The 21,857-nt window shown below is 36.6% G+C and overlaps 1 protein-coding gene across 5 annotated transcripts in view; it reads right to left on the bottom strand.

Moving 5' to 3' along the window:
- The window catches only part of TENT2 (terminal nucleotidyltransferase 2), a 41,967-nt gene extending 21,502 nt beyond the window's left edge, over nucleotides 1–20,465 (bottom strand). The window contains exons 1-11 of one of the 5 annotated variants that reach the window (XM_079330408.1): nucleotides 20,322–20,465; nucleotides 18,625–18,816; nucleotides 17,874–18,011; nucleotides 16,387–16,642; nucleotides 15,270–15,384; nucleotides 15,057–15,148; nucleotides 14,649–14,715; nucleotides 8,318–8,387; nucleotides 4,838–4,914; nucleotides 3,024–3,152; nucleotides 846–889 (exon numbers count right to left, since the gene is read on the bottom strand). In XM_079330408.1, the coding sequence (XP_079186534.1) occupies nucleotides 846–889; nucleotides 3,024–3,152; nucleotides 4,838–4,914; nucleotides 8,318–8,387; nucleotides 14,649–14,715; nucleotides 15,057–15,148; nucleotides 15,270–15,384; nucleotides 16,387–16,642; nucleotides 17,874–18,011; nucleotides 18,625–18,779 (1,143 nt within the window). In that variant the 5' untranslated portion in view covers nucleotides 18,780–18,816; nucleotides 20,322–20,465. Of the gene's footprint in view, nucleotides 1–845; nucleotides 890–3,023; nucleotides 3,153–4,837; nucleotides 4,915–8,317; nucleotides 8,388–14,648; nucleotides 14,716–15,056; nucleotides 15,149–15,269; nucleotides 15,385–16,386; nucleotides 16,643–17,873; nucleotides 18,012–18,624; nucleotides 18,817–20,023 lie in introns of all 5 variants that reach the window. The other 4 variants (XM_079330409.1, XM_079330411.1, XM_079330410.1 and 1 more) reach the window with 4 other exon arrangements.
- Between the last annotated feature and the right edge of the window lie 1,392 nt (nucleotides 20,466–21,857).

Below are 21,857 nucleotides of genomic sequence, written 5' to 3'. Positions count from 1 at the left end.
ACGGGTTTCTCATACTAGCTTGGCAAAATTGCCAGTAACCTATTAAAATCCCCATATGTAGACAGAAATACCAAACGATGTTAACTATGAATAAAGAAAAATTTTAAGTGACACATATGAGACAGGTAAGGAGGAAGGAACCAAGGAATTTCTGTAAATAAATTACAGCATACAACTATTCAGCAATAGCACTTTTGTGCACAGACAAATACTTAAGAGGGCAGTTCTTACTTCTAGATAATTTTTCTTAGATTAAATCTCACTAGTAACACTCCAAATTCTGGAGGGACCAAAGCATACTAATTCACTGAGTTCTCCAGAAATGAACAGAGTATGATCTGACTACAATAGCAAAGTTCCAAAAAGGTGTTTTCTTGTTGGACTGAAGTAAAATTTTGTAATGTTTCAAGTTTCCTTAGGAAACGTGTTTCTCATTTTCTGCATATGGAAAAAGCAGGCAACCCAACAGCTGTGGGACAGTATGGAATTCTGAAGTGCCAGAACTGGATGAAAAAGCACTACTTAACATATTAAGAAAAAGGAACCAGAAAGTACAGCTGACACAGGGATATTTCCAGGCCAGCATAAAGAGAATTAGGTCAGTAGTTTTCATTAGCACTTTCTTCTAACTGTGTGTCAAATCCTCCCATACCTAACAGAATTTTCATTAAAAAATTTTTTAAAAGCAGCAAATAACCTCTTTCACATTTAAGTATAGTATATCAATAACCTGACCTACAGACTGTTAATTCAACTTAATCCATCAGAGATAGTTAAGAATTCATATATTTAGATAAGCAGGTAACACATATATATGATGTAGTAAATCCATAAGAAACACTTACTGGGTAATTTTTTTGGAGGGATGGAAGGATGGGTTCAGGTAGGGCTACAAAAAAAAAAGTTTAAAGTTGCTGTGATTCATGTAATTCACAGGAAATAGCAATATCATAACAACTACATCAAAGCGTTGCATTGAAATTCTGTCTTAAAAACAGAACTTTACTTTCACGCATTTTGCAAAATAAGTTATTTGGCAAACATTTCTATTACTATATTTTGTACTATACAGTACTATAGGAACTTTATTCAGCTAATGAAAGGTCTTACCAAGATACTACTATATGTAAAAGGCACTGGAAAACTCTAGCAACAATTTATTTCTGAAATTCATATTGATTAATGGATATAGGAAAATAAACTAAGAGTCCCCAAATGAAAAATTAGAGCTTCGGTCACCTTTTTCTCCTTACATCTACTACAATTCTATAAACAAGTCTACAGTTACTGCAAGATAAAATATTTTTCAACTGCCAAGTATTACATACTGAGTCTCCAAATGTAATCTATTAAAAAATGCTCAATACATTTAGTAGGCATTACTAGCAAAATCCCCATAAAATACCTAAATACAGTCTAACAGTGTTAGCTGATCTGCTAAATGGCAAACATATTATGAAGATCACACAGTCATTAACAATACTAACAAACACAAAATTATCCAAATATTGGTCCCTTTTATGAAAACCAAGGACTGGGATTGCATCTACTGAACTGTATAAATTAGAGCCAAAAAAAAAAAAAATCACCCAAATTACATGGTCCTATACATGGACAAAAATCCCAAAGTATTCATATCCTACTCAAGCAGCTCTAGAACTGTAACAGCACTCTTCAAACTAAAGCTTTAGCATCATGTCTTCAGCATGGCTTAAGAAACTGGTCTACATCACTCATTAGGGAAAATAATAAATAAAATTCAGTACATAGGTCTTAGACTTGGAACTTAGTTCACCCTTCAACACAGCCTTACAGGTGAAGAGATGTTACAGAATCCTTTTTCCACAGGGACTAAGAATAAGAATAGAAGAATTCTCAGAATGTGCTTGGGCTATCTTCAAAAAGTAAAATATACTATTGGGACTGCCAAGAAAATGATCACAGCTGCTTCAATGAAAATTTTATTTTGTTTGTGGGTGTTCATGTTTCTGCAACATCTTGGATACTTTCCAGTTCTCTACCACACTAAATTAAAAGACAACAAAACCTGAGCAATACAAACTATCAAGGTATTGTATCTAGGTGTGTATGCTTTAGTAAGCTTTACTAAGAGGATGAATGGGAAGGGAAAAATTACCATTTACCACTAGCACTTGCCCTATGAGTTTCCATTTCTTACTGTTCAAGCTAGTTAGACATTATCTGGAAGAAAGTTCATGTGCAAGATACTGATGTATCTACAAAACAAACTCAAGCCACACTAAACTGGGTTCAAAGATATCCACACTAGTATAAGAATATGGAAATCATTTAAGTAGCACTGAAAAGAAACTTTCTTAGGGACACTAGTGCAAAAGAAATATGTTCTTTTTTTTCTCTCCACAGTATCACCAACAAAAACATTATTAGAAGTTCTAGGACACAGGCTATTTTCAGGAACATCACATGCGTATAGCAGGGGAAAAAAGCTTAAAATCTGCATGGATAAAACATCAGAACCTAAAAATCTGGTGCTTAGATACACATACAGGGCCACACCTCAGGTGCTTTTTTTCATGCCTTTTTTTTCCCCCTACTGAAAACGCTGGGGAAACACAGGTAGAAGGCTCCTCTTTGGTTTGTGGACTGCTGATCTTCCCAAGATAAATGACTGATGACAGTTTTTCATGAAACAGATTATTTGAATGCTTTTTTCCCCCTTTCCTAGAAAGATGTGTCATGTGCCAGAGATGACTACAGTAAATATCTTTATGCATTTCTGTGAACTAGTACCTGACTTTATTTTATAGCTACACAGTGTTCTGCAGGTACATTTTTTCCAAATCTTTACACAGGTGGTAACTCTGCCTCCAAAGAACAGGTCCACTTGTCAAAGACAAAGTGTAACACAAAGTAAATTGAGTAAATTGTATTTACTTTTAAATATTTCTGTGTAGAAGACAATTACTGCTTGTTTTATTTCATTAAAGAAGAAAACTACACAAACTTAAGAGGGACAGTTTCAACATGTAAAAAATACTTACTCTGTAAATAGTGCAAAACCATCAACACAAGACTATAGCTGTTTAAAGTACCACGACTGGCATCATTTATATCATGAAAACTTGCCCACTTCTTAACAACAAGTACTAATGGACGAACTCGATTCTCAACTGCAAGAAAAATAAACACATCTTAGAAAGTATATTTAACTAGACAGCTTATTATTATTATTATTTATTAATCCACATTTGCTCTAATTTGATCACTACAGTAGTTTTGTGTTCTAAGGTTACTTTCTGCAAGCATTTCATATAATTTACTTAGTTATTCTGCAATTACTATCCATCATATAAAAATCAAAATAAAATATTTTCATTTGAAAACAGCCTTTTGAGTAGTAAGATCCACAGACACATTACAAGAGGAATACCGGGAAATTTGCAAAGCATCACTTTCTACTTCTAAGATCTCTCCGGTTCAATTTTCTCTGAAATAACTTGCTGCCTGGAGAGACCCTATGTCATTTTTTTTAGGCTATACAAACTTTGAAGGCAGAGAAAACAATTATTGTGGTTGGAAGACACAGCTGATTCTTAAGTTTACATCAGGATACATGAGAGCAGTAACCCCTGCATGTAAACATAAATTTTAAATTTGCCTTGTCCTCAATAGCTTTTTATGTAGATACAGTATCTCTTTAAAGTAATACATATAAAGTAATACATTCATGAGAAAAAGACATAAATATTCCAGGTGTTGTCTTCTGAATTTCTGGTGAATATTGACAACCTTTCAATTAAGGTATTAATCTATTGTAGGTAGACATCACCCACCACAAACTCCTGGGACTCTCAGCATTTGCACGTGTACAGAAGCAGATCATTAATTCAGTCGAGTGCCTTACAATGACCTTAAAAACTTAAGCATTCTGGAGTATCTTTCCTAATCTGACATCATTATCCAAAGTTTTGTATTCTGCTTATCAAGACACAAAGACAAAAAACATCCTACAACTGCAAAGCTGGGGTGCTCTCTGTTACTCTGTAAAACTGTCAAGCATGATTTTCTCTCAATATATTCAGTTGTTCAGCACCCATGCCCATGTAAGTGGTACTCCTCTCAGAATGAACGTCCTACTAGATCTGGAAGATCTTTTGGAAACAACCAAACTCCTCATCACTAATCACTTTATTCCTGACATTGTTCACCAGTGATTGAACTGAAAAATAAAACTTAGTACACTAATTGTGAGATGCCAAGAAAGTAATGTACAGACACCACACAAAAATGTATTAATTGGAATATAATTTTTTCATGAGAGAAAAACGCAAATAGATTTCAGTCTCAAACATAGCTATTTTGTGGCACAGTAGAAAAGACCTTTTTTGGAGACCTCATTTTGAGATATTAAATTCTGCCTGCTGGTCCCTCTAATTAGTATATAACAAAGTTAGTGTACAATATGGCCAGTAGACTTTGTCTGATACTTAGATACAAGCTATCCCTCAAGAAAATGCTCAGTAATGTTATTTTCATGAACCTATGAAGTCCAGCTTTCATTAACTGAAAAACAGCTAGCAAAAATTGCTGATTAATCACGGACACGCTCCCTTCAACAAACTGTTGGTAACATAACAGCACAGACTTCACCTTCTAGCTCTGCCTAATCTATCTACATTTATTGTGGACATTTTGTGTCACCTTGCCTCATCATCCTCAATGTTTTCTAGAGCACTCATACACCAACATAGAAAAGTTAATTTCAAAATAGACAGAAGAGCATCCACAGATTTTTTTTTTAAATTTTTAAAAGCAAAGTTTAAATAAATAAGAAAATATTAAAATAAAGACTTACTGAATGCATAGGTTCTTAGAAGGAATGTATTTCTTATACCTATCACATTGTTTACATTCAAGTCAAAATCCACATTGCTGTCAGGGAGGAAAAGGAAAAATCAAGCATCAGGGTACTCAATTTCTGAATGTTTACTACTTACTTTGACAGATATAGAGAAATATAAGTTTAATATAAAGCCCTGGAAATGTTCTTCAGAGTTTTAAATGCCATGATTCCGCTGGTTTTGTTTATAGTACCTGAGCCACTTATAGACTTGAACTTCTTTGTTATAAAACTGTAATTGTTGTTTTACATGAAGAATACATGTAGATACAAATTTAGACTTTAAGACAACTTAAGATATTTTTAAAATTTTTACCAAATCTTTCTCCCAACTACACTTGTACTACATTATTTACTACAGATAACTTTTGATACCAGTAAGGATTCTATGAGGTGCTAGTTTATGAAATTATGCCAATGAACTGAGAGAGAGAATTTGAAGAGGTCAGAATGTAAGAATCATTTTTCCAATGACAGTAAGAGAGAATCAGTACTTTGGAATAAAACCAATTCTGAGTAAACACTGCATATTTTATTATAAAACAGTTTAGATACTGTTCATTCTGTTAAGATTAAATAAGGTAAACAAGCACTAACTGCTTTACTTGCAACACAACTTGCTCCCAAGTTTGAATTTCCTACTGTATAGAGAGCCTAATTACTCAAAGAACTCAAGAGATTATTTGCATTCATGGTCAATAAGACACATAAGTATTAACTCACAAGAAGAGTCTGTTACTAGACAAAGAAGTAGCTATCTGTGATATACACTATTTCCATTTTATATGCACAAATTTTATTCACATAGTATTTGTTCACCAAAAACTTCTTTGGATTTTCCTGACTATATAAGGGGAACATGCACCTGAAATTCATTAAATTGGATAAAAGATAATTTGAGGCCTACAAGAAATTTTTACATATTTTGAACATTTTTCATTTTTTACATCTTTTATACACTTTTTACATCAAAACATTTTTTGCATCAAAACTACTGCATCGTTTTAAAGCTGAGTTAGTATTAAGCATAACCTTTTGTTTTTTTTTAAGAATGTAGTACATAGTAGTAGAGGAAATGAACACATTTCAGCCTCCACTTCACAGATGTAAATACAAGCATGAACACCCATAAGAATATTAACTGCATGTGCAAATATAATAAAATTTCAGACTGCATGTGTAATTCCAATTAATCCAAATTGTCAAGAAGACTATTTACCAGATGCCAATTGAAGCAAGTTCTATTGCATGTTTACTATGCATCTTCAATAGCTGCTGCAGTAGTGGCAAGTGAAAAAGCTTTTGTACTGCTCAGACTCAAATTCTACTAAAAAGCACTAAAGGAGAGGAAAAGAGTCAACTGCACATCAACTGTAGCAGAAAAGAAAGGTTTTGTATCTTCTGTAGCATAAAGACTTTGATAATTGATCAAAGCCTTGCTGGGAAGCAGAACCAGCATTAGAATAATTTCCTGGGCAAGACTACCAAAAAAAAAGGATGGTAAACCTTTAAGTGCAGTGGATCTTCTCTTACTTTAACAGCACTATAAACCCCCAAGTTTAAAGGTTATGAAAGAGAACAAATACAAACTGAATGCTTTTTCATTCACTGAGTCAAAGTAAGGAGAAACAGCCGTCTTCAATTATATATATATTAATAATAATAATAATTATTATTATTATATATTAATTTTATATATATATATATTTCAGTTATTGGTAACACATTAGAATATGCATCTCCAGATTCAGATAACATCCACTGAATTTGACCACATTCTCCCAGCAGCTGGGCATCAAAAAACTAGATATCACAGGAAATTTGTAAAGTTGAGTTTCCAATTTTGGCAAAGATGGGCTCAGTGCCCGGGATACAGCATATCCAATCCATTTTTCAAGACCTCTGTGAAAAAATGCATGAGTATCCATTTTTCATACATCGAAGCCTACAGAAAATAAGAGGCCAGTAGGAGACTGGAAAGAGACAAATGCTTAAATAAAGACAAAACATGGATGGAGGTGACAGGTTATCTAAGAGAGAGATAACTGTGAAGACAGGAAACAAACCAAAAATTAACTATAATAAAAAAAATCCCAACCCAAAATGATGACATTCCATGCCACTCCTCTGTTCCACAATAGCAATACAGAAAACCAGATGGTGAACAATATCAGTTTTCACTCTGCACAAATATAATGTGCTGTTTCTACTCTTAGAAAATCATACTTGGATTTAGTGGAAAATAGAGTTCTTTAAATCCTATCTGTAAGGTATATAATTATCATGACTTATGTTTTGAAAGTTACTGTACTATGGACTAAAAGTGCTTACAAAAAGACTTCAATCTTCTCACACAATCACTTCCATCCATTTCCACATTAAAGATTTCTTTTTAAAGCTTTTCTCATTTTAAATTGAAAAAACATATTCTTGCTTTAATCCCATAACTCATTCAATATTTGCACCAGGATTTTAGCATTTCATTTATGTAAGAAAAGACTAGTATTTCTATATGTAGCTAATCCAAATAACCCAAATTTTAGCTTGACAAGTACCATACTTTAAGGAAGCATGGAAGAAATAACCTTCTATACTGTTAGAAGAGGGAAAAAATTCAAAAATTTGAAATTGAAAATCATTCAAATTTTTAAAAGAAGTAGGCAATTACATTCAAGTAAATATGGAATTGGATATAAATGAAGAAAAAAGTATACCCCAGCAAGTATGTATAATCTCAGATGAAACAAAATGTTAAACTGATTACATTGATTACTTTGAATTGTAAACATGACAAATTCAGTTTTACCAGGGGAAGAACCTAACCATGATAAAGTTATATCATGATAAAAACATGTTGCTTTATGCTTTCATAGAGAGAGGCCAGAAAAGTATGCTTATTTGTTTTTAAAAGATGGAGGCAGGGTTCCAAATTTTAGGAGCATAGACACAGGTTAAGACAGCAATATTAAAATTGCTCAAAGTCCAATTTACAAAGGAGGATGAAACTATGCTGCTATAGGAAGCTGATACATATCAGTGTTAGAAAACTAAGCCAATGAACGCAGGAAGATGTGAACATTACTCAGACAGTCAACATATGTCAGTGTTTGCATGATCTTTTCCTCTGTCAGATACTTTTATCACACACAATAAGAAATACATCATTATCTGTCCTAGTATGTCCCTCTAAATTATTCTCATGTCCTCATAATGAATATACAGAGAATACAAGTAAATATCACCCCAAGCTAGTTTGTTTCAGTCATGTTTTGTAAAGCTCAATAGTTGTGTCTGCACAGCAAGTAAAATTATATTTCACAACAGTTTTCTTCCTACCACTGTCAAAAAACAGTGGGACTACTCCTAAGGGCAGTACATATATAGAATACTTTCCCAAGTCAAAGTTGAAAAGATTATGCTGAAAAGAATACTTGCCTGACTTTATCCCTGAATTTCACTATTGGCACTTTTGCTCTTATTAGCTGAGGTCGTTCAATGTAGCTTGCTGAAAGGTAGAAAAAAAAGCAATTAAGTTCCATGCAAAATGCAGATCTTAATATAAGATCATGTAATAGCATCTTATAGACTGATTTATAGTAAATTGCAGCTTATTAAAGTTAGCAGTAGTGTGCTAAACTAAATAACCTTTAGCAACAATAGCAAAAAAAACAACCCAGGAAAGCAGATGAAACACCCCGCACACTTAACATTAGAGAAGAAGAAAATAGAACATAAGAGTAGAAGACTTTTCCAAAGGAAATATATTCCAGAATTTTGAACATAAGGAATGCAGTACTACAATGATTTCATGGAACAATATTTGCAATACAAATCCTGAATAGTTATAAATAAGGTACAAAAATAAAGGAGCAAGATATCCAACCAGGATGGGCTAATGATAAGCTTAAAAACTGTTTTGAAAACTGTTCATCTGAATGATAAAGTACATCCCAGGAAATGCTAATGAAAGAAAACAGGACAATGCTTTCTATCAAAGATGGGATATCTGCCAGGCTTTATCTGCCTTTTGCTTGAATAGTGATAGGATATGAAATAAATCCCCATTGATGATGATTACCTACATAGTATAGACATACAAGCTCAATGTCAGACCATCCAAACTCACACATACTAATATCAGCCACTCAGAGTCACCAAACACACCCTCCACACTCAGCTCCCCATATCATTGCATATCATTGTGATTTCCCAAGACATCACAAGACCTCAGCCTATATTCAATAGTTTCCCATAATCCTGAATGAATACTGTGACCAAGAAAGTAATGGAAAAGAAAAAAAACCCAGTAAAGCCTGTAGGTTACATGATATGAATTTGGGCAAAAAGCATGATCTTAGCAATTACTTCTGTTGCCAAATCTAGGACCACTTGGCTTTGTCCATATCCAACATCATATTTTTCCTTTGTTTCTATAAATTAACCTCAGATTTGCATAAATAAGCATCACAGTACAAGCAATATAGACTAAAAATAACCTTGAATAAAACATGATTTTTTTCTTTACCTCCAGAAAAAGCAATAAGGCACTTCTATCAGCTGAATAGCCACCTTGATTAAACAGCATCATCTCCTTTGCTTTTGGATGTCAAATTCAGATTTGGTGGAACACTGCTGTGCAATACTCAATTAAAACAAACTTTTTTTTTTGAGACTTTCTGAAACTATTTTGTGGATATGCATGTTCAGATAGATTTGACCTAAGGCAATCTTTATCTGGAATTTAATGCATTGCACAAATCTAAGCAACACACAGACTGGCACTCAAAATAAAAGACAATCATACTAATTTACTGATGTTTATGGGAGAATCTTAATTGAACAACTTCATGTTCACTGTCTGCTAAATTAAGACAAGCATCCCCTCCATCTAGTTGCACGTTCAGACACATCCAGGCACCTCTCTTCCAGTATACCAGAACATCTTCAAAGTGAGAGTCTAAAGTCTGCAGAGCTCTCTGCCTCCACTCCTTTCACTACCAAATTTAAGACAAAGATTCCCAATGCATAACACAGGAGTGCATGTCCATCTGTATGCCATAATTCAACTTCCCTCACTATGACCCTTCCCAATGCTCTTCAGAAGTTAACTGCACTCATTCATGACAATCCACTTCCAAACACATCCTTGTCTGCAAATGCCTCCCTAAATTTAATGGACGCTTGTGTCAAATTAGTTGGCTAGGAAAAAAAAAACAACACAGCCCAAAACATAATCCAAATCTGTTTCACAGGCTAGTAAAAAGTAAGGAGGAAGATGGAAGAAATAGGAGGAAGTTAGAAGGTGGTAACTTCTACTGGTATCATCTTTCTTGGCTCAGACCAATGATGGTGTTAGCAAAAACTCTATTGTACCTTATTGTGTTGGGTTGCAATACAGGATGTGGCCAGCAACGTGTATTCTATCACCAACTGTTGAAGCCTGGTGGGGCAGTGATTCTTATCTCCATACCATCTGCTAATGGGCCATCTTTAACACCAGGTAGGGCAATCATCTTTATCTTTCCCACAACCCATCCTCCCTCCAGGAAGATACCATCTGCTGCTGAGCAATTGAGTCCCACTGTTTGACTGATAAAATAACATCATCACATGGGAGATGCTCCAGTCAGGGGGAGGAGCCAAGCCTTTCCTACCTTGATAAAAACTGAGATTTTGGACAGCAAGATACCTTCCTTCCACTGGACCCAGAGGAAAGCCAGACCTTTCCACAGAATGCCTGGACCTTCAGAGGAAAACTGCATCCTTCCACAGGAGCACTGCTTCAGCTGAACCACATCTGCCACTGCAGGAGGACTGCAGTCACCATTTAATGGGACTGCGACCAACACCCTGATCGAAGGGGTGTCAGGTTGTATTCTGACTCTGTCAGTGTTTTGGGATTGTCTTTGTAATACTGCATTTCTATTTCAATTTTCCTAGTACAGAGCTGTTATTCCTAATTGCCATATCTTTGCCTGAGAGCCCCCTAATTTCAAAATTATAACAACTTGGAGGGAGGTGGTTTACATTCTCCATTTTAAAGAGAACCTTCTGCCTTTATTGGCAGACATCTGTCTTGCAAACCAGGACACTTATGTATACATACAGGGGGGAAGAAACAGTCACAAATACAGAATGTCAAATTCTGAAATACATACAGGTTGAACAAGTGTTTTAGTAAACTGACTATGTGATCATGAAAGTTATGAGCAGAGAGGCTACAGCAAAAATACGTGAAAAGAAATCTATACAGTAGCTCCGCAGCTTTGGACATTTCTATGAAAAGGTCATGAATATCACTTCAGCTTAGCGAGAAAGAATATAACAGCTTTCAAGAAGACTAAACACTGGCTCATATATAACTTATTCATGCAGAATTTCCAACTGAAGATCTTAATTCTCTTTCCCCTTTTACAGAATGAAAGATTAAGCAATTGTACAGAATATTAATCCCATACATGGTATATGCCAAAAAGATCTTTGACATCCTGGTTATGTAGCCTCCTCCAATTGCTTTGGTTATACTATAGAAGGGGAAATTAGACAACACAGAACTTTGAATCCACATTCATGAAGAATCCAGGAAGGTACAATGCACCACAGGATGAAATAACTGCTGATTTTCTGGAATTCACTCAACAATATGCACAGTCCTTCAAAGTAATTCAATTGAGCTCAAATTCCTCTGCTTGTCCCAGCTGTTACACATTTCCCACTAGACCACCACTGGGCAGATTCCACTACCCTACATGCTACTGTAGCTATTTTTAAATCTCTTTTTAAGAGAAAATGAGCTCCTTTTTATTTATGCAGACAGTAAACACCTAACACTATCAAGGTGTTTTTCAAATGAATCCTGCACAGATGAATCTGAAGTGAGGAATCACTCTGACATTTACTTTCAGTGGTTTAGATATAACCACTTATCACCCCAAATCAATGCTTCAGATTTTTAAAGACATTGACTTCAGTACACGCTTCTGGGAAAATCAGCCAACCTTGTAAAAAAATACATTTCCAGGTATCTCAACAAATAAGCCAAGACGTTACACGTGATTAGTTAGTCTTTGATATGGATTATGTATTTGCTATCCCTATATGTCTCTTCTCTAGGATAAACATTAATACATAACTTTAAGACTAACGTGCCCCACAAAAATGAATAAAATATCAGAACCTTTTTCCCACTTTCCTCTGTGATTAAAACTATTCAAAAACAGAACACATTTTCATTTCAGTTGGTATTCTAGATGCAGAATGACAACACAGAAAAACCCTTGGTATGAGACTTAGAATCTGATGGACTAAAATCCCTTGCTTATACTTGTTACTTTTTACAAACCCGAAATTGAAATAAACTAGAGCTTATAAGGATTTTGAATCTACTTCCCAAACTTCCTAATCTAATAATAACATTCAACTCTATATGAAGGATAAAAGAGAGGGCACTTAAGAGCTCTGAAGACAAAACCAATTGTCAAAGGCACTGATCTAGTTCACACTTGGAATGCTTCTCCACTTATCCATCATAGAATTAAGACAAAATGAGCACAGAATCACACTCTTATTGTCCTTATACTGGAACCCACAGGAACACTGCAGAGTGCAAGAACAAAGAGGGAGATGTTGCGAGACGCACAGATAGAAAAACTTCTCCCAACTTTCCTAACCAAAGTGATAAGGAAAAAGGTTGAAAAAGCTCTAAAACTGTGCCAATGCTACAAGTATCATCCTTATTTCTTATTGTCCTTTAACTCTTTCACAAAACCAGAGCAAGACATTATTTGAAATAGCATCTTATATTTCCTCCTTCTCATTATTTTGCTTACATCTTGGCACACAGTTTGCTAGCTTTCATCTTTGGCCCAAACTACGTTTATTTCCATTCTCTCATGCGAAGCAACACTAAGTTTTATGACTGCTCACACACTTGTTAGAACATGCTGCAGTCTCTCTTCTACAGAAAAAAAAGAAAGAAATACTTAACCAATATTGTCAAAGAGGTATTACCTTAAAATTACAGTATAGAATCAAACATGCTGCTAACAGGGCAGCACAAAAGTTGAAGACAATTATCAGAAGCAGCTTCGCGTATTTTAGGTAGACAGATTTTCCTTGGTTTATAGTAAGCACTACTGAGCAACAACTAAAACTTCAGTGTGTGATCAACATTATTCTCATATTAAATCCAAACCACAGCATTGTACCAGGTACTAAGAAGAAAATTAACCATCTCACCTGAAACCAGGACACCTCTTGTTCCAGAAATACTAAACCTTGGCATAGCTGAGCTACAGCTTGTCAATTAGCTAAATCTAAGTGGAAAGATCCATGTGCCAAAGCCTTTTGGTTTTGAACATTTTCAACCAACTTTTGTCTGTTGTATTCACAAAACATCTACACACAGACACAGGACAGATTGCTAGGTATAGGAATTAACAATACAGTGATGTTAAGATTCTGAAGAGATGGCATAAGAGGTCTATATACCACAACGAAGACTGCCTGACAGGGGTGGTCATCTCAGCAGTGCTTTCTCCTGCCTTACTTTCCATAGAATATTTTGATTAAATCAATCTGACCAAATGCACTTGCAAGGTGTCAGAGAATTGAAAGCATCAAATGGTTAAAGGCACAAATACTTCTGGGAATCACTTCCACATGACCATCATAACTTTTGGATGCTGGTAAACAAACTTGATTTTGTCCAACATTTTGTCACTTTGTCACAAAAAGATTGCTCATTTAGAAGCTTCTTGATCACTGGAAACACACATTTTATCACTGTGCTATGAGAAAGCACTGGAAAGAGTAGCACCACAGAAAAATCCATATTAATTTTCAGATTTGCACAAATGTAAATAATCAGTAGTAATAAGCATTAAATATCAGATGCCTATTCAGCAACAGATGTATCAAGTCTTTCTTTCACATGAGCTGTTAAAATCTGTGCATGCACGCTTGCCAATGAAGAAATTTTGAAGTCTGCATTTAAATTCGTGGTTTGCTCCTTTTAGCGCTGCAGGACTGTTCAGAACATACTACAAAGAATAGCACCAAAGAATCTATCACAAGTCTGGGAAGCCGGGTGCTCTTGTCATTGATAACAACAAATGTCAGGGTATTTTATAATTGAAAGGCTGATACAAAAGCATCTTTGAAGTAGAAGAGTTTCACATTTAAGTCAAGAACTTCCCATGTGAATTCTTAATCTGAAGGGAGTCTAAACAATAAGCTATAGAAACTATTAATTGACATGTTTTATCTGTATATGTCGATATTGTTAGTGTTGATTATTTTCTTCATTAGGCACGTAAGTTAATTATATCTCAATAATTCTACACGATCTACTGTGAGTAACATCTTATTTTACAAATTCTTAAGAGTATTTTTCCCAGGAAGACACTGCAAGCCAAGATATTAGCAAAAGTTTGCTAACAGAGGTTTCCCAAACAGAAACCCACTCCCTTCTCATTGTGTTCCACAACTCAAAAGTCATCTGAGCTACTACTCATGACTGAAGTCCACTAGTTTCCAAGAAAAACTGATGTTTTTCTAATTACCATTCATCAGCATTAGGTAACTTTACTAAATATTTCTTTGAAGCTTTTCTTCAAAGCGTATTGTGACTAGACAGTACTTCCTAGACTGTGACTAGTACTGTTCCTAGACAGGACACAATTACATACATTAGTTGCAATGGAGCATCAACACTTCTTCCAGAACTGCCAATAGTCTTACCACCTCACTTTAGATGGTAACTTACAAAGTTTAGTACTGAAGAGTTTTTGGACTAAGCTGAGTATATGTCTTGCTTCAGTCTTCTGATTCACCTGAAATGTGGCAATAAAATTAATGAAAAAAGTTGGTATCTCTCATTTAAATGTTCAAAGTAAGCATGCTTTGCTTTTAAAATGAAATTAGTTCTCAGGATAATATGTAAACATGCACACTAACATGTTCTATGGCCTACATATATGTTTATCACAGTAAATGCCAGACAGAAAAATCCATACTCAATATGCAATATAGTCTGTAGCTATTATGAGTGCAAAACTATGTTATTAAATCAAAAAGATTTGAGTACTTTTTTATCATTTCAGGATCCAGTCTTTTAGCAGCACGCACATAAAACAAGATTTGGTTTTAACTACATATGTTTTAAATTACTTACTGGCTCTTCTTTAACCACCAGGCACAAATCACCATCACTAGTACGAGTACCAAATCCATTTAGTGAGGACCCAACCAAAAAAAGTCTGCTCTCTGTAATGGAAGAGCAACAAAAAATAAGCATGATGTGACATATTACAGTTTGAGACAAAGGAAGAATCACGAACTTGAAGGACATGCAAATTGATATTAAGTAATCAAATTCAAAACATACGTGGAAAAATTAGCTGAATTTCTCTCTGGAGTTCTGTTCTGCAAAGCTCTTTTCTGTCCAAATCAGAGGCCTGTTGTCGGCATCTTTGAAACAACTCCAAAACCTGTTGACTTAACTGGACACACACATACAAAAAGTAAAGACACAGCAAAGTGAACACTCTTTCCTGTCAGAGGTGCAAATACATGAAACACAGAAGGTGGGTTATTAAAAAACCCAGCATCATTTCACATGACCTACTCTCTTGTCTAGAGTTCTACTGCACTTAAAGTCAACACAACTAATACGTCTCTAAAGAAATTTCTGTTAAGGTTCTAAATTTAAATTTGTTCATTTTGTTACAAAAAATCTCAAACCAGAGAAAATATTTTTTGCATCATCAGTATATGCAATGAATGACCAGAGATATCTTCTGCTGATTGTAATGTCAACAGTTTGCCTACCATAATAGGGAGAAAGAAAGAATTTTAAAACCTGATTTAAATCAGCTTTCTTTTCTATCCCACATAAACTATTAAAGAATTAGAATCTTTGTTGGAAGGAGGTATTGACTGTTTTCCTTTCACAACACTGTTATATTCTATAATCAACAGGCATATTTACACTAAAAAACCCAAAACCCTTCTATCATGTGCATGCAGAACAAGAAACAGTTTGAAACTACACTCCATTTTCTTCTATATTCCAGGACAGCTGTGACAGTAACTTTTATGCTTTCTTGAAAAGAGATAGTGAACATCTTCACAAGCAAAACACTGCATTTATTTAGAATGGGCTTCCCTCACATAATATTACATCGGGTTTTTTTTTTTCAGTCAGGATTCTCCCTACCTGCTATCAAGTGAGAAATGGACTATTTTTCAAAATTGTACTTCCAAGAACAGACATGTAGATTTCCTGACATTAGGATGTAAAACACAAGGAAACAATACCCTTACTCCCCCTACCCCCATAAAAATGCTTCAAACCCAAGCACAGAGAAGGAGGTGATAGAGAACTACAGTGGCAGCTACACTTATTGATATTCCTCCTAATGGCAGCTTACCAATAGATATCCCATGATACAGCCAAAAATTCTGGCAGACAAAAGCAAACCACAGGCACAGAAAGCCATTACCTCGTCCTTGGCAACAGGGAGCCTGGTTTCCGTAGCATCTGGAAACAAAGTATCTTGCAAAGGAGGGACACATCCAATTAAGGCTGGTGAGCCGTGGGCATGCAGTCCTGGAGACTGAACAGAAAACGATGCTGGGAAGGAGCGTCTTCGTTCTTCCGGGAAAGGCACTGCTTGGTTAACTACAGCTGTGTCAGAATTGTGTGAATGAATCCGCTTCCGTTTGGCATCATCTGGAACACTCTGTTGACTTTGCCTCCTAGAGAAAGACACTGTGTAATTCCTCCAGCTCACAAGCTCCAACTGAAGATTAAAACACTGTTTCTACAAAGTTTAAACACTAACACTTAATGGCACAACTACTTCACTAAACCCAAGTATGCTACAGAACAGATATGCCCATCCCAGGTACTACAAAACAAACCTGGAATGGGAAAAGAGAATATAGAATTACAAAAATGAAATTACCCTAGAATTGGATTGATGCAATTCTTTAAGGTAAGTGTCTGCACTTAACCAGCTGAAACCCAAATGACAAGTTTGTTTAAGCTGACTGCAAGTCTCCCAGTACAGCACAGTTTTTCATAGAACAGATGGCTCAAGAGAAAAAGATGCATGCAGTATGAAACCAGGGACTTCCTTAGTTTGTGGGATAATTACACACTCTATAAGCTATAACTTAATAGCATATATTTGGTAGTGCTTATTTTTTCATGCTAGATCTGGTAGAGAAATAGCATATAGGAAATAGCACCAAAGACAGACAACACAGAACCTCCTTCCAATCAGATGATTCTCACAATTACTAGAAACACATATCAACTAGTATATCTGAACTAATAAAGAAAACTGGTTGTTTTTCTTCTAAAGCATTAAAAGAAAATTAAACTCTACATTTATGCAAAATTTCCCTTTCTGTGGTAACTAAAATAACAAAGATAGTAATGTAAATTCTAATTAATTTAAAAAAAACTACAAAAACTAGGTAGTTTTTGTAAAATCATAAAATCTGCCTTAAAAAAGAACACGCTTGAATTAACACCTTGTATTTGAAAAATAATACATCACATAATTAAGAAAATTAGGGAAAACAAGACAATTCCCACAAAACCTTGGAGGGTGCACTCTTATTTTTAACTAGACAAATTGCCAGAAAAAGAACATTCTTGTACATAAACCAGCTTAAAGTCAAGCCCACACAGACTACAATCCACTGCAGTGTTACAATAAATCACTTAAATCATTTCTGCAAGACTACAGCTGCTGAAAGAAAAAAACCAGGTACAGGAAATCACTTCTGAGTACTAAGATTCTCAAACAGGTACAATGCTTTAAAGAGCCAACACATGGCCTGTTTCCACCATAAAACAAAAAAGTATTCAGTATTGCAGCTCCTAACATAACTAAATTGCATAAGAAATTGGTATCTGATGAGTTTCACAATGGGTATACTACAACCAGTCTTAGTCACACACATACAAAGAACTTACTTTCTTCCTTGAAATGAGGTCCGTGCATCTGATGTAGACACTGGACTGCCACTTCCATAAGTCACTGGTTGCAGTGTAACAGCTTGACTAATAGCTGGGGTAGCTTCAGTGTTCCCACTCAAAAGAGCTCTAGAAAGACTACAGTCCATAACTATTATTCATAAGATAACCAAGATGCTTTTTATGGCTTGGTAGTAGTTGTTAACTGAACAGTAAACTCTACAAGTCCTGTCAATTTTTTTCTTAGAAGGAATACATCTTTCTTTTCTATTTAACATGAAGATATATTTCAGTTTATAATATATATTTCATTAAAAACAGAAAATGCTCATTCTTGACAGCATATGTGCTGGGGTAGCAAACAAATTAACTTAAGGAACTATTTAATTCAAAAGTCTAAAGAATACTACAGTGTCTTCAAATACAGACCCAAGAATAAATGATTATTCCCCTTCTCATCTCCACCCTGTTTTCTCCAATAAACAAATGCGATTGTAGATCTTAAAAACTGAACTGTGGATTAACAAATCTAATCGGTGCAATTGCATCTCATGCATTATGCACATTGCAGGCGAACATTGAGATTTACAGTTCCATAAGGGAAATTATATAGCTCTTCTTTATCTGTATGATATCTTCATGCTTTGTGAAGTTCAATGCAGTTCAGTGTTAAAAACAGTGAAAACCTCCTCCATAAACAGAAATATTTCTTTCAGACCCGACCCCTTCTATCAAATCTTTCTGTACTTACACTGCATTGCGAAAATGAAATGGAGGAATGGTAATTTGCTGGTGAGGAGGAAGAGTAGGAGGCATATTTAGAGGAAGTTTAGCAAAGAAATTACTCTGCTGTTGATGTTTTGGAGGGAAGAATGGACGACCCAAGTTGGAAGAATTTGGGAACATGCTCCTTTCTACTTGAAGTAAACATGTATCCTTTTATCTAAAAAAAATGAAATAAGGCAAAAAGAAATATTAGTTACCTTTTAAGATCTTGGTTTAAAAATTCAAGGTAGAATACCCTTACAGAATTGCTTAAGAGAAGGTGATCACATGATTTACTTTCAGTACAAGACACTAAATAAAAATACTGCATGCTCTGAAGTTTCATAATGAGTGCTTACTTTATTTATGTTTAAAAGTGAATTTTTATATGTTCCCCTCACTTTTAAGTTTAGGTTTTTTTAAATAATGACATATCACAAGATATAACAGTTTTCATGTCAGGCAAAAGTATCATGTAACAGTGGAATTTGTTTCATATTTGAAACATTCCACAATGAGGTCCACAATATATGGAAAGAAACCCTTGAATACATCATTAGAGCATGAAGATGCAGCCAGTCATGGACTACAAGTTATGTTGTGATGTTAGCATTTTTTCACATGACATGCAAAAAAGCAGCCAAATGATAACACCAATTGGAACTAATCTAATCATGCTTTGAGAATATCCTATATAGAGAGTATTATTTTGCTGAACAGACTCTGAAAAGAAAAATACAGGTTTACTATCTTTTAAACTTAAAATTGATTCTGGTACAACTAGCCTGATAGCTCTGTCACTGCAGGCAGCATTGGCACAAAGCATAGGAAAATGAATAATGAGGAGTTTACACGGTTGGATTTGGCTTTGCTTCTAATTTCCTGTGATAACAACCTACACTAGTGAATAGTAAATACAGGGACATTACTGCACTACTCGAAGAGGAAGCTACTAGAGTTCTTCCTTCTTTTTTTTTCTCATTTGATGGGGTGGGTGAGGCAAAGCATTATGCATTAAGGAAGTTGCTACTTGGACATTCACTTTCAATTCTGTAGAAGAAATGCCACCGTGTTGCATAACAAGTAAGTCACTTGACATTTAGTCTGAAGGAGTATTCATGTACTGTCCAAACTTTTCCATTTCCAGTAGACAGAATAACTGTCAACATTCCCCTCTGAGCAGATCAGGCACTCTCCACAGCACACCGTGTACATAAACAGTTTATGAATACACTTTAGTTACTAATAGAAGGGCGAATGAGAATTCAAGAGTTAGGCGCAAAAGAAAAACACGTTCGGTTTAGCTTCTGAAGCTGTAAACACCAAGAAGACAACCAACCCAAAACAGTGCGGCAACACCTCACAACAGCGACCACGACCTTTACCGTGTAACTTTCAGCACCGGTTACCTCGCCAGGAATCGCCAGGCTCCCCTAAACAATTTTCATAACTTACAGCGCAGTTCTTAGTTTGTCCCTGTGGGCACTGTTTCCAAACAAGCACGTATTTCCCACGGAGTGCTCGAGTGAACCGCGCAGGTAAGCCCGGCGCACGGAAACCCGCCAGCCCCCAGCCCCTGTGCCGGGACGGGTGTCCGGGCCCGCCGCCACCCCTGCGGGGCCACAGCCCGGTCCCCGGCGCCGCTGCCGGCCACGTCCACGCGGGACCTCCACGGACACTCACGCAGTGCCTGAGCGGAGGCAGGCGGGGCGGGCCTGCGGGTAGCAGCGTGCGGGGCAGGCAGCGCAGACCGGCGCCGGGATAAGCACCGTCCCGTCCCCGGATGCAGAGCCCGCCGGAAGCGCTCCCTCCGCCCGCCCCCGCGCCGCTCCGCGGCCGCCGCCCCGGGCGCACGCCCCCTAGCGGCCCGGCGGGACGCATGCGCGGCCTCCGTGAGGGGGCGGGTGTGAGGCGGCGGCGAGCGCCGGAGCGCTCCGCCGGCACCCGGCCTGGCACGGGCCGGAGGAGGCGTGACAGTGCAGCTGGTTTGCTTTCTATAATTACTGGCAGACTGTAATTGAGCTACTGTTCAGGCGTGTGTCTAAGTTACTATATTTGGCTACATACTTGGATTTGGCCAACGTAGATTATAGGCATGCTAGGATTAATCTGGGGCCACAAATATATTGAAGTGCTTGCTCCTTAAAGCATGACAAAAGCAAAATCGTAGAATCATAGAATCATCAGTGTTGGAAGAGATCTTTGAGATCATGCATTCCAGTAGCCATCCATCCAGCACTACCACTGCAACCCCTGAACTACTAAATATCACGCAGCACAAGATCCAAACACCTCAAGGATATCTCAAGGTGACTCAATGACCTCCTTAGGCAATCCATTCCAATGCTTGACCACCCTAATAATGGAGGGGAAAAAAAAAAAATTAAAAAGAAGAAAAGAATGTGGAATCTGAAAGTTCCCTGTTTCAGTTTTAATAGTCCTGCAAGCACCGTAGGAGAGACCAGCTCCCACCTGGCACCTTCCTTTCAGGGAGCTGTAAGAGCAATAAGGTGCCCATGAGCCTCTCTTCTTGAGACTGAACAAACCCAGCTCCTGTGGCTGTCCCTCATATGACACATTTCCTAGTCCTTTCACCAGCCTTGTTGCCCATTATGTGACACACTCCAGCACCACAATGTCTCCTTTAATGTCATTCCTTCTTGGAGAGTACACCTACCACAGGTGAGCTCTTGGCATGAGCAGGTACTGAAACAGTGAGTTTGTGCATACACAGACACACTGTTGAAGCTCCAATGTTTGAGAGGAAAGGGGTAAATTGAAAGTTTGCTCTGCTTCCAAATTCTTACTTGAGGGCTTGCTCAGCTGAGACAGAGCAGGCCACAGTTGGAGTTGTTATGGTTTAAGGCTCTGGCTACTCACATATAGACAACAGATAAGAAGGTGACAGGGGGCCTAGTGAAGTGGAACTGCAAACGGACTGACAAGGGAAAGTTTGGGCTGTGAAAGGATTTTATTGTCTATGACATGGTATCCTTATATAAGGATCAGTTTGTGGCTATGGTTAGCATTACATTTATGAGAGACAAATCCCAGTGGCATACTTGGAATAAATATGCAAAGCAAAGTTCAGCCACAAAGAAATTTCCCTTAAAAACTTTTTATTTAAAAACTTTAGTGAGTTGACTGGGGCTACTGAGGAGACTGGGATGAGATGCAGCCAGATAGTGACCCAAATTGACCAAAGGGATATTCCAAACC

This window comes from Erithacus rubecula, assembly GCF_903797595.1.
Source record: "Erithacus rubecula genome assembly, chromosome: Z".
Lineage (NCBI taxonomy): Eukaryota > Metazoa > Chordata > Aves > Passeriformes > Muscicapidae > Erithacus > Erithacus rubecula.
Note: the sequence above shows the minus strand (reverse complement) of the source record. Positions and strands in the feature narration are given on the sequence as shown.